Genomic DNA, 16,851 nt, shown 5'->3' with positions numbered 1-16,851 from the left:
GCACCCAGGTTCACGCACAGGCCCAGCCCTCCTGGGTGACAGCCATCTCCTGGGCCCAGAGTACCCCACCTTTCCCCGATGAGAGCACCTCGGGCCAGCCGCACCCCGCCGAGAGCCTGCTGGTGGGCAGGCTGGACGGCTCCCTCTGCTGGCTGGAGGTCTTGGAGGAGGGAGGAGGAGGCCTTCGGGTCCGGAGCACAGAACTGCCTCAGTGCCAGAGAAAAGAAGGTGAGAATCACTTCACAGGGGGAGAAATTTCAGAAATGCAGAGAAAAGAAGAAGAGAATCACTTCACAGAGGAAGAAATCTCAGAAACGCAGAGAAAAGGAGGAGAGAATCACTTCACAGAGGAAGAAATCTCAGAAACGCAGAGAAAAGAGAGGCAAACGTATATCTTTAGAGTTACATACATTTAGTCTAAGACTGTTGACAGTAAATACAGAGAGATTTATTTTCATTAATTTGTATTTATTTGTATATATTTATTTAGTGTTGTTTTTCTGGATTTTGAGACAGTATTTTAGATGGCACTTTCTGCTTTTGTCTGCTCCGGTAGTAACACACATACCGACACACAGTGTGTGTTACGAATAGATACTGATGTAGAATAGACTCATTAATGATATAGATATTAATGTTTAAATGGCCTGTCAGTACTGTAACGTAATATGGTGTAATATGGTCAGGCTGTTTTGAATTCTGAATATTAGAAATCAGTTCTATGCTTATTGTAGTTCTGGAGAAAGACTTTCCGAAATCTTTCTGTAATTGCCTTTGTTATAAAGTTGCATGTTAAATCTATCAACTGTACCCGGGTCATCTTATATTTTCTCTCTCTCTCTCTCTCTCTCTCTCTCTCTCTCTCTCTCTCTCTCTCTCTCCCCCCTCCCTTTCTCCCTCTTTCTTTCTTTCTTTCTTTCTTTCTTTCTTTCTTTCTTTCTTTCTTTCTTTCTTTTTCTTTCTCTCTCTCTCTCTCTCTCTCTCCCCCCTCCCTTTCTCCCTCTCTCTTTTTCTTTCTTTCTTTCTTTCTTTCTTTCTTTCTCTCTCTCTCGCTCTCTCTCTCCCCCTCCCTCCCTCTAGCTCCTCAGTGCATGGCCTGGTTCAGTACTGATAAACCCTTTGCTGTGGGTTTCCCTGATGGGAAGATTCTGCTCGCGGTGGCTGAGAGCTATGACACAGAACAGCCAATACTGCTTACAGCATTCAATGTACATGCACACACGCGCACACACACATACATATACATATACACACACACCTATATACATACACACACATACATGTATACACACACACACATCTATAATGACATACACACACATATATAATCATATACACATACACATATATAAACATACACACACGTATATACACATACATACACACGCACAGACATATACACATATATATACATGCATATACACACACACATATACATACACACATATATACATATACACTCACACACACATACATTTACACACGTACATAAATATACATGCACATATACATATACACTCACACACACAGTTATACACGTACATAAACATACATGCACATACACACACATATATAAACATACACACACACATACACTCATATATAAACATACATATACATGCACATATATACACATACATAATCCAACGAGACAAACCAAAGCACACGGAATCTGATGTTAGAATGATCCTAATTGAACTCAGTTCAATAAGTTAGATGTAGTAAGTAATTACATCTAACAAGCAACAAATAACTATCTTTAAACAACAAGACTTGAAAACTACAACTTAACCAACTCAGTTCAACACATACACACGCATATACACGCAGATACATAAACATACACAAACCTGTACACATATATACACATACATACACATGCACGCACACACATATATAATATATAATCATATACACATATATAATAATCATATATAATTATTATATACACACACACACATATATAATCATACACACACATACATATACATGCACAAACACACACAAACACACACACTCACATACACTCATATATAAACATACATATACATACACGTATATACACATACATACACACACATATACACGTACATACATGCATACATACATACACACACACACACAGAAATATCTACACACATATAAAGATACAGACATATCTACAAGTGAACTCAGAGCCTACCTTAAGCAACGAGACACACTGTCAGGGTGAAACTACACCTTAACCAACCATATGATAATCCAACGAGGCAAACCAAAGCACACTGAATCTGATGTTAGAATGATCCTAATTTAACTCAGTTCAATAAGTTAGATGTAGTAAGTAAGTGCATCTAACAAGCAACAAATAACTATCTTTAAACAACAAGACTTGAAAACTACAACTTAACCAACTCAGTTCAACACATACACACGTATATACACATATACACGCAGATACATAAACATACACAAACCTACATAAACGTATATACACATACACACACACATATATACACGTACATACATACATACATACATACATACAAACACACACATATATAAATATCTACACACATATAAACATACAAACATAATCCAGATGATAATCCAATGAGACAAAGCAAAGCACACTGAATCTGATGTTAGAATCATACTAATTGAACTCATTTCAATAAGTGCTGAGCCTGCCCCTCAATTCACATCTAAGGTCAGGGTGAAACTAGACCTGTAGTATGTAATTACATCTAACAAGCAACAAATAACAACATCTAATAACAACAAGCCAGAAATAACAACATCTAAACAACATCTTTAAACAACAAAACTTGAAAACTACAACTTAACCAACTCAGTTCAACACATACACACGCATATACACATCTACACGCAGATACATAAACATACACAAACCTGTACACATATATACACATACATACACATGCACGCACACACATATATAATATATAATCATATACACATATATAATAATCATATATAATTATTATATACACACATATATAATCATACACACATATACATATATATGCACATACACACACCACACACACACACACAAACATACACACTCACATATACACTCATATGTAAACATACATATACATACAGCTATATACACATACATACACACGCACAGACATATACACATACATACACATATACGCGCACACACACATATATAATATATAATCATATATACATCCATATACATGCACAAACACACACACACAATCACATACACTCATATATAAACATACATATACATACATACACATATATACGCATACATACACACATATATACACATACATACATGCATACATACATACACACACATATAAATATCTACACACATATAAACATACAGACATATCTACAAGTGAACTCAGAGCCTACCTTAAGCAACGAGACACACTGTCAGGGTGAAACTACACCTTAATCAACCAGATGATAATCCAACGAGGCAAACCAAAGCACACTGAATCTGATTTTAGAATGATCCTAATTTAAATCAGTTCAATAAGTGCTGAGCCCGCCCCACAATTCACACCTAAGGTCAGAGCGAAACTGCCCTTAACCATCCAGATGATAATCCAACGAGGCAAACCAAAGCACACTGAATCTGATGTTAGAATGATCCTAATTTAACTCAGTTCAATAAGTGCTGAGCCCGCCCCAAAATTCACACCTAAGGTCAGGGCGAAACTGCCCATAACCAACCAGATGATAATCCAATGAGACAAAGCAAAGCACACTGAATCTGATGTTAGAATCATCCTAATTGAACTCAGTTCAATAAGTGCTGAGCCTGCCCCTCAATTCACACCTAAGGTCAGGGTGAAACTAGACCTGTAGTAAGTAATTAGATCTAACATGCAACAAATAACTAGGTTTAAACAACAAGACTTGAAAACTACAACTTAACCAACTCAGTACAACTTAACCAACTCAAAGTACACTGAATCTGATGTTAGAATGATCCTATTTTTACTCTGTTCAAAAAGTGCTGAGCCCGCCCCTCAATTCACACCTAAGGTCAGGGTGAAACTAGACCTGTAGTAAGTAATTACATCTAACAATCAACAAATAACTATCTTTAAACAACAAGACTTGAAAACTACAACTTAACCAACTCAGTACAATTTAACCAACTCAAAGCACACTGAATCTGATGTTAGAATGATCCTAATTTAACTCAGTTCAATAAGTTAGATGTAGTAAGTAATTACATCTAACAAGCAACAAATAATTATCTTTAAACAACAAGACTTGAAAACTACAACTTAACCAACTCAGTTCAACACATACACACGCATATACACATATACACGCAGATACATAAACATACACAAACCTGTACACATATACACACATACATACACATGCACGCACACACATATATAATATATAATCATATACACATATATAATAATCATATATAAGTATTATATACACACACATATATATAATCATACACACATATACATATATATGCACATACACACACCACACACACACAAACATACACACTCACATATACACTCATATATAAACATACATATACATACACCTATATACACATACAAACACACGCACAGACATATACACATACATACACATATACGCGCACACACACATATATAATATATAATCATATATAATCATATACACATCCATATACATGCACAAACACACACACACACACTCACATACACTCATATATAAACATACATATACATACACGTATATACACATACATACACACATATATACACGTACATACATGCATACATACATACACACACATATATAAATATCTACACACATATAAACATACAGACATATCTACAAGTGAACTCAGAGCTTACCTTAAGCAACGAGACACACTGTCAGGGTGAAACTACACCTTAACCAACCAGATGATAATCCAATGAGACAAAGCAAAGCACACTGAATCTGATGTTAGAATGATCCTATTTTAACTCAGTTCAATAAGTGCTGAGCCTGCCCCTCAATTCACACCTAAGGTCAGGGTGAAACTAGACCTGTTGTAAGTAATTAGATCTAACAAGCAACAAATAACTAGGTTTAAACAACAAGACTTGAAAACTACAACTTAACCAACTCAGTACAACTTAACCAACTCAAAGCACACTGAATCTGATGTTAGAATGATCCTATTTTTACTCAGTTCAATAAGTGCTGAGCCCGCCCCTCAATTCAGACCTAAGGTCAGGGTGAAACTAGACCTGTAGTAAGTAATTACATCTAACAATCAACAAATAACTATCTTTAAACAACAAAACTTGAAAACTACATCTTAACCAACTCAGTTCAACACATACACACGCATATACACATATACACGCAGATACATAAACATACACAAACCTGTACACATATATACACATACATACACATGCACGCACACACATATATATAATATATAATCATATACACATATATAATAATCATATATAATTATTATATACACACACATATATAATCATACACAAATATACATATATATGCACATACACACGCCACACTCACATATACACTCATATATAAACATACATATACATACACCTATATGCACATACATACACACGCACAGACATATACACATATACGCGCACACACACATATATAATATATAATCATATAATCATATACACATACATATACATGCACATTCACACACACACACAAACACACACACAAACACACACTCAAACTCATATATAAACATACATATACATACACGTATATACACATACATACACACATATATACACGTACATACATGCATACATACATACACACACATATAAATATCTACACACATATAAACATACAGACATATCTACAAGTGAACTCAGAGCCTACCTTAAGCAACGAGACACACTGTCAGGGTGAAACTACACCTTAACCAACCAGATGATAATCCAACGAGGCAAACCAAAGCACACTGAATCTGATGTTAGAATGATCCTAATTTAAATCAGTTCAATAAGTGCTGAGCCCGCCCCACAATTCACACCTAAGGTCAGGGCGAAACTACCCTTAACCATCCAGATGATAATCCAATGAGACAAAGCAAAGCACACTGAATCTGATGTTAGAATCATACTAATTGAACTCATTTCAATAAGTGCTGAGCCCGCCTCTCAATTCACACCTAAGGTCAGGGTGAAACTAAACCTGTAGTAAGTAATTAGATCTAACAAGCACACTGAATCTGATGTTAGAATGATCCTATTTTAACTCAGTTCAATAAATTCTGAGCCTTCCCCTCAATTCACACCTAAGGTCAGGGTGAAACTAGACCTGTAGTAAGTAATTACATCTAATAAGCAACAAATAACAACATCTAATAACAACAAGCCAGAAATAACAACATCTAAACAACATCTTTAAACAACAAAATTTGAAAACTACAACTTAACCAACTCAGTTCAACACATACACACGCATATACACATCTACACGCAGATACATAAACATACACAAACCTGTACACATATATACACATACATACACATGCACGCATACACATATATAATATATAATCATATACACATATATAATAATCATATATAATTATTATATACACACATATATAATCATACACACATATACATATATATGCACATACACACACCACACACACACACACAAACATACACACTCACATATACACTCATATGTAAACATACATATACATACAGCTATATACACATACATACACACGCACAGACATATACACATACATACACATATACGCGCACACACACATATATAATATATAATCATATATACATCCATATACATGCACAAACACACACACACACACAAACACACAATCACATACACTCATATATAAACATACATATGCATACATACACATATATACGCATACATACACACATATATACACATACATACATGCATACATACATACACACACATATAAATATCTACACACATATAAACATACAGACATATCTACAAGTGAACTCAGAGCCTACCTTAAGCAACGAGACACACTGTCAGGGTGAAACTACACCTTAACCAACCAGATGATAATCCAATGAGACAAAGCAAAGCACACTGAATCTGATGTTAGAATGATCCTAATTTAACTCAGTTCAATAAATTCTAAAACCGCCCCACAATTCACACCGAAGGTCAGGGCGAAACTGCCCTTAACCATCCAGATGATAATCCAATGAGACAAAGCAAAGCACACTGAATCTGATGTTAGAATCATCCTAATTGAACTCAGTTCAATAAGTACTGAGCCCGCCGCTCAATTCACACCTAAGGTCAGGGTGAAACTAGACCTGTAGTAAGTAATTAGATCTAACAAGCCACAAATAACTAGGTTTAAACAACAAGACTTGAAAACTACAACTTAACCAACTCAGTACAACTTAACCAACTCAAAGCACACTGAATCTGATGTTAGAATGATCCTAATTTAACTCAGTTCAATAAGTTAGATGTAGTAAGTGCATCTAACAAGCAACAAATAACTCTTTAAACAACAAGACTTGAAAACTACAACTTAACCAACTCAGTTCAACACATACACACGTATATACACATATACGTAAGTAATTAGATCTAACAAGCAACAAATAACTAGGTTTAAACAACAAGACTTGAAAACTACAACTTAACCAACTCAGTTCAACACATACACACGCATATACACATATACACGCAGTTACATAAACATACAAAAAGTTGTATACATATATACACATACATACACATGCACGCACACACATATATAATATATCATCATATACACATAATAATCATATATAAGTATTATATACACACACATATATATAATCATACACACATATACATATATATGCACATACACACATCACACACACACAAACATACACACTCACATATACACTCATATATAAACATACATATACATACACCTATATACACATACAAACACACGCACAGACATATACACATACATACACATATACGCGCACACACACATATATAATATATAATCATATATACATCCATATACATGCACAAACACACACACACAATCACATACACTCATATATAAACATACATATACATACATACACATATATACGCATACATACACACATATATACACATACATACATGCATACATACATACACACACATATAAATATCTACACACATATAAACATACAGACATATCTACAAGTGAACTCAGAGCCTACCTTAAGCAACGAGACACACTGTCAGGGTGAAACTACACCTTAATCAACCAGATGATAATCCAACGAGGCAAACCAAAGCACACTGAATCTGATTTTAGAATGATCCTAATTTAAATCAGTTCAATAAGTGCTGAGCCCGCCCCACAATTCACACCTAAGGTCAGAGCGAAACTGCCCTTAACCATCCAGATGATAATCCAACGAGGCAAACCAAAGCACACTGAATCTGATGTTAGAATGATCCTAATTTAACTCAGTTCAATAAGTGCTGAGCCCGCCCCAAAATTCACACCTAAGGTCAGGGCGAAACTGCCCATAACCAACCAGATGATAATCCAATGAGACAAAGCAAAGCACACTGAATCTGATGTTAGAATCATCCTAATTGAACTCAGTTCAATAAGTGCTGAGCCTGCCCCTCAATTCACACCTAAGGTCAGGGTGAAACTAGACCTGTAGTAAGTAATTAGATCTAACATGCAACAAATAACTAGGTTTAAACAACAAGACTTGAAAACTACAACTTAACCAACTCAGTACAACTTAACCAACTCAAAGTACACTGAATCTGATGTTAGAATGATCCTATTTTTACTCTGTTCAAAAAGTGTTGAGCCCGCCCCTCAATTCACACCTAAGGTCAGGGTGAAACTAGACCTGTAGTAAGTAATTACATCTAACAATCAACAAATAACTATCTTTAAACAACAAGACTTGAAAACTACAACTTAACCAACTCAGTACAATTTAACCAACTCAAAGCACACTGAATCTGATGTTAGAATGATCCTAATTTAACTCAGTTCAATAAGTTAGATGTAGTAAGTAATTACATCTAACAAGCAACAAATAATTATCTTTAAACAACAAGACTTGAAAACTACAACTTAACCAACTCAGTTCAACACATACACACGCATATACACATATACACGCAGATACATAAACATACACAAACCTGTACACATATACACACATACATACACATGCACGCACACACATATATAATATATAATCATATACACATATATAATAATCATATATAAGTATTATATACACACACATATATATAATCATACACACATATACATATATATGCACATACACACACCACACACACACAAACATACACACTCACATATACACTCATATATAAACATACATATACATACACCTATATACACATACAAACACACGCACAGACATATACACATACATACACATATACGCGCACACACACATATATAATATATAATCATATATAATCATATACACATCCATATACATGCACAAACACACACACACACTCACATACACTCATATATAAACATACATATACATACACGTATATACACATACATACACACATATATACACGTACATACATGCATACATACATACACACACATATATAAATATCTACACACATATAAACATACAGACATATCTACAAGTGAACTCAGAGCTTACCTTAAGCAACGAGACACACTGTCAGGGTGAAACTACACCTTAACCAACCAGATGATAATCCAATGAGACAAAGCAAAGCACACTGAATCTGATGTTAGAATGATCCTATTTTAACTCAGTTCAATAAGTGCTGAGCCTGCCCCTCAATTCACACCTAAGGTCAGGGTGAAACTAGACCTGTTGTAAGTAATTAGATCTAACAAGCAACAAATAACTAGGTTTAAACAACAAGACTTGAAAACTACAACTTAACCAACTCAGTACAACTTAACCAACTCAAAGCACACTGAATCTGATGTTAGAATGATCCTATTTTTACTCAGTTCAATAAGTGCTGAGCCCGCCCCTCAATTCAGACCTAAGGTCAGGGTGAAACTAGACCTGTAGTAAGTAATTACATCTAACAATCAACAAATAACTATCTTTAAACAACAAAACTTGAAAACTACATCTTAACCAACTCAGTTCAACACATACACACGCATATACACATATACACGCAGATACATAAACATACACAAACCTGTACACATATATACACATACATACACATGCACGCACACACATATATATAATATATAATCATATACACATATATAATAATCATATATAATTATTATATACACACACACATATATAATCATACACAAATATACATATATATGCACATACACACGCCACACTCACATATACACTCATATATAAACATACATATACATACACCTATATGCACATACATACACACGCACAGACATATACACATATACGCGCACACACACATATATAATATATAATCATATAATCATATACACATACATATACATGCACATTCACACACACACACAAACACACACACAAACACACACTCAAACTCATATATAAACATACATATACATACACGTATATACACATACATACACACATATATACACGTACATACATGCATACATACATACACACACATATAAATATCTACACACATATAAACATACAGACATATCTACAAGTGAACTCAGAGCCTACCTTAAGCAACGAGACACACTGTCAGGGTGAAACTACACCTTAACCAACCAGATGATAATCCAACGAGGCAAACCAAAGCACACTGAATCTGATGTTAGAATGATCCTAATTTAAATCAGTTCAATAAGTGCTGAGCCCGCCCCACAATTCACACCTAAGGTCAGGGCGAAACTACCCTTAACCATCCAGATGATAATCCAATGAGACAAAGCAAAGCACACTGAATCTGATGTTAGAATCATACTAATTGAACTCATTTCAATAAGTGCTGAGCCCGCCTCTCAATTCACACCTAAGGTCAGGGTGAAACTAAACCTGTAGTAAGTAATTAGATCTAACAAGCACACTGAATCTGATGTTAGAATGATCCTATTTTAACTCAGTTCAATAAATTCTGAGCCTTCCCCTCAATTCACACCTAAGGTCAGGGTGAAACTAGACCTGTAGTAAGTAATTACATCTAATAAGCAACAAATAACAACATCTAATAACAACAAGCCAGAAATAACAACATCTAAACAACATCTTTAAACAACAAAATTTGAAAACTACAACTTAACCAACTCAGTTCAACACATACACACGCATATACACATCTACACGCAGATACATAAACATACACAAACCTGTACACATATATACACATACATACACATGCACGCATACACATATATAATATATAATCATATACACATATATAATAATCATATATAATTATTATATACACACATATATAATCATACACACATATACATATATATGCACATACACACACCACACACACACACACAAACATACACACTCACATATACACTCATATGTAAACATACATATACATACAGCTATATACACATACATACACACGCACAGACATATACACATACATACACATATACGCGCACACACACATATATAATATATAATCATATATACATCCATATACATGCACAAACACACACACACACACAAACACACAATCACATACACTCATATATAAACATACATATGCATACATACACATATATACGCATACATACACACATATATACACATACATACATGCATACATACATACACACACATATAAATATCTACACACATATAAACATACAGACATATCTACAAGTGAACTCAGAGCCTACCTTAAGCAACGAGACACACTGTCAGGGTGAAACTACACCTTAACCAACCAGATGATAATCCAATGAGACAAAGCAAAGCACACTGAATCTGATGTTAGAATGATCCTAATTTAACTCAGTTCAATAAATTCTAAGACCGCCCCACAATTCACACCGAAGGTCAGGGCGAAACTGCCCTTAACCATCCAGATGATAATCCAATGAGACAAAGCAAAGCACACTGAATCTGATGTTAGAATCATCCTAATTGAACTCAGTTCAATAAGTACTGAGCCCGCCGCTCAATTCACACCTAAGGTCAGGGTGAAACTAGACCTGTAGTAAGTAATTAGATCTAACAAGCCACAAATAACTAGGTTTAAACAACAAGACTTGAAAACTACAACTTAACCAACTCAGTACAACTTAACCAACTCAAAGCACACTGAATCTGATGTTAGAATGATCCTAATTTAACTCAGTTCAATAAGTTAGATGTAGTAAGTGCATCTAACAAGCAACAAATAACTCTTTAAACAACAAGACTTGAAAACTACAACTTAACCAACTCAGTTCAACACATACACACGTATATACACATATACGTAAGTAATTAGATCTAACAAGCAACAAATAACTAGGTTTAAACAACAAGACTTGAAAACTACAACTTAACCAACTCAGTTCAACACATACACACGCATATACACATATACACGCCGTTACATAAACATACAAAAAGTTGTATACATATATACACATACATACACATGCACGCACACACATATATAATATATCATCATATACACATAATAATCATATATAAGTATTATATACACACACATATATATAATCATACACACATATACATATATATGCACATACACACATCACACACACACAAACATACACACTCACATATACACTCATATATAAACATACATATACATACACCTATATACACATACAAACACACGCACAGACATATACACATACATACACATATACGCGCACACACACATATATAATATATAATCATATATAATCATATACACATCCATATACATGCACAAACACACACACACACACACTCACATACACTCATATATAAACATACATATACATACACGTATATACACATACATATACACATATATACACGTACATACATGCATACATACATACACACACATATATAAATATCTACACACATATAAACATACAGACATATCTACAAGTGAACTCAGAGCTTACCTTAAGCAACGAGACACACTGTCAGGGTGAAACTACACCTTAACCAACCAGATGATAATCCAACGAGGCAAACCAGAGCACACTGAATCTGATGTTAGAATGATCCTAATTTAACTCAGTTCAATAAGTGCTGAGCCTGCCCCTCAATTCACACCTAAGGTCAGGGTGAAACTAGACCTGTAGTAAGTAATTAGATCTAACAAGCAACAAATAACTATCTTTAAACAACAAGACTTGAAAACTACAACTTAACCAACTCAGTACAACTTAACGAACTCAAAGCACACTGAATCTGATGTTAGAATGATCCTATTTTAACTCAGTTCAATAAGTGCTGAGCCTGCCCCTCAATTCACACCTAAGGTCAGGGTGAAACTAGACCTGTAGTAAGTAATTAGATCTAACAAGCAACAAATAACTAGGTTTAAACAACAAGACTTGAAAACTACAACTTAACCAAATCAGTTCAACACACACACACTCACATACACTCATATATAAACATACATATACATACACGTATATACACATACATACACACATATATACACGTACATACATGCATACATACATACACACACATATAGAAATATCTACACACATATAAACATACAGACATATCTACAAGTAAACTCAGAGCCTACCTTAAGCAACGAGACACACTGTCAGGGTGAAACTACACCTTAAGCAACCATATGATAATCCAACGAGACAAAGCAAAGCACACTGAATCTGATGTTAGAATGATCCCAATTTAACTCAGTTCAATAAGTGCTGAGCCCGCCCCACAATTCACACCTAAAGTCAGGGCGAAACTGCCCTTAAACATCCAGATGATAATGCAATGAGACAAAGCAAAGCACACTGAATCTGATGTTAGAATCATACTAATTGAACTCAATTCAATAAGTACTGAGCCCGCCGCTCAATTCACACCTAAGGTCAGGGTGAAACCAGACCTGTAGTAAGTAATTAGATCTAACAAGCAACAAATGACTATCTTTAAACAACAAGACTTGAAAACTACAACTTAACCAACTCAGTTCAACACATACACACGCATATACACATATACACGCAGATACATAAACATACACAAACCTATACACATATATACACATACATACACATGCACGCACACACATATATAATATATAATCATATACACATATATAATAATCATATATAATTATTATATACACACACACATATATAATCATACACACACATACATATACATGCACAAACACACACACTCACATACACTTATATATAAACATACATATACATACACGTATATACACATACATACACAAACATATACACGTACATACATGCATACATACATACACACACATATAAATATCTACACACATATAAACATACAGACATATCTACAAGTGAACTCAGAGCCTAGCTTAAGCAACGAGACACACTGTCAGGGTGAAACTACACCTTAACCAACCAGATGATAATCCAACGAGGCAAACCAAAGCACACTGAATCTGATGTTAGAATGATCCTAATTTAAATCAGTTCAATAAGTGCTGAGCCCGCCCCACAATTCACACCTAAGGTCAGGGCGAAACTGCCCTTAACCAACCAGATGATAATCCAATGAGACAAAGCAAAGCACACTGAATCTGATTTTAGAATGATCCTAATTTAAATCAGTTCAATAAGTGCTGAGCCCACCCCACAATTCACACCTAAAGTCAGGGCGAAACTGCCCTTAACCAACCAGATGATAATCCAATGAGACAAAGCAAAGCACACTGAATCTGATATTAGAATGATCCTAATTTAACTCAGTTCAATAAGTGCTGAGCCCGCCGCTCAATTCACACCTAAGGTCAGGGTGAAACTAGACCTGTAGTAAGTAATTAGATCTAACAAGCACACTGAATCTGATGTTAGAATGATCCTATTTTAACTCAGTTCAATAAGTTCTGAGCCTTCCCCTCAATTCACACCTAAGGTCAGGGTGAAACTAGACCTGTAGTAAGTAATTACATCTAACAAGCAACAAATAACAACATCTAATAACAACAAGCCAGAAATAACAACATCTAAACAACATCTTTAAACAACAAAACTTGAAAACTACAACTTAACCAACTGAGTTCAACACATACACACGCATATACACATCTACACGCAGATACATAAACATACACAAAACTGTACACATATATACACATACATACACATGCACGCACACACATATATAATATATAATCATATACACATATATAATAATCATATATAATTATTATATACACACATATATATTCATACACACATATACATATATATGCACATACACACACCACACACACACACACAAACATACACACTCACATATACACTCATATGTAAACATACATATACATACAGCTATATACACATACATACACACGCACAGACATATACACATACATACACATATACGCGCACACACACATATATAATATATAATCATATATACATCCATATACATGCACAAACACACACACACAATCACATACACTCATATATAAACATACATATACATACATACACATATATACGCATACATACACACATATATACACATACATACATGCATACATACATACACACACATATAAATATCTACACACATATAAACATACAGACATATCTACAAGTGAACTCAGAGCCTACCTTAAGCAACGAGACACACTGTCAGGGTGAAACTACACCTTAACCAACCAGATGATAATCCAACGAGGCAAACCAAAGCACACTGAATCTGATTTTAGAATGATCCTAATTTAAATCAGTTCAATAAGTGCTGAGCCCGCCCCACAATTCACACCTAAAGTCAGAGCGAAACTGCCCTTAACCATCCAGATGATAATCCAACGAGGCAAACCAAAGCACACTGAATCTGATGTTAGAATGATCCTAATTTAACTCAGTTCAATAAGTGCTGAGCCCGCCCCAAAATTCACACCTAAGGTCAGGGCGAAACTGCCCATAACCAACCAGATGATAATCCAATGAGACAAAGCAAAGCACACTGAATCTGATGTTAGAATCATCCTAATTGAACTCAGTTCAATAAGTGCTGAGCCTGCCCCTCAATTCACACCTAAGGTCAGGGTGAAACTAGACCTGTAGTAAGTAATTAGATCTAACATGCAACAAATAACTAGGTTTAAACAACAAGACTTGAAAACTACAACTTAACCAACTCAGTACAACTTAACCAACTCAAAGTACACTGAATCTGATGTTAGAATGATCCTATTTTTACTCTGTTCAAAAAGTGCTGAGCCCGCCCCTCAATTCACACCTAAGGTCAGGGTGAAACTAGACCTGTAGTAAGTAATTACATCTAACAATCAACAAATAACTATCTTTAAACAACAAGACTTGAAAACTACAACTTAACCAACTCAGTACAATTTAACCAACTCAAAGCACACTGAATCTGATGTTAGAATGATCCTAATTTAACTCAGTTCAATAAGTTAGATGTAGTAAGTAATTACATCTAACAAGCAACAAATAATTATCTTTAAACAACAAGACTTGAAAACTACAACTTAACCAACTCAGTTCAACACATACACACGCATATACACATATACACGCAGATACATAAACATACACAAACCTGTACACATATACACACATACATACACATGCACGCACACACATATATAATATATCATCATATACACATAATAATCATATATAAGTAT

At 34.7% G+C, this 16,851-nt stretch overlaps 1 protein-coding gene across 11 annotated transcripts in view; it reads left to right on the top strand.

Annotated features, from left to right (window-relative positions):
• The window catches only part of LOC113586311 (putative E3 ubiquitin-protein ligase HERC1), a 207,748-nt gene that overhangs the window by 42,690 nt on the left and 148,207 nt on the right, over window positions 1-16,851 (top strand). For all 11 annotated transcript variants that reach the window (XM_035527665.2, XM_035527670.2, XM_035527666.2 and 8 more), the window contains 2 exons: window positions 1-228; window positions 1,081-1,208. In XM_035527665.2, the coding sequence (XP_035383558.2) occupies window positions 1-228; window positions 1,081-1,208 (356 nt within the window). The remainder of the gene's footprint in view (window positions 229-1,080; window positions 1,209-16,851) is intronic.

The sequence above is a fragment of the Electrophorus electricus genome, chromosome 8 (genome assembly GCF_041902795.1).
Source record: "Electrophorus electricus isolate QZ-2024a chromosome 8, ASM4190279v1, whole genome shotgun sequence".
Taxonomy (NCBI): domain Eukaryota; kingdom Metazoa; phylum Chordata; class Actinopteri; order Gymnotiformes; family Gymnotidae; genus Electrophorus; species Electrophorus electricus.
The sequence above is the reverse complement of the archived record's forward strand: the minus strand, read 5'-3'. Positions and strand labels throughout refer to the sequence as shown.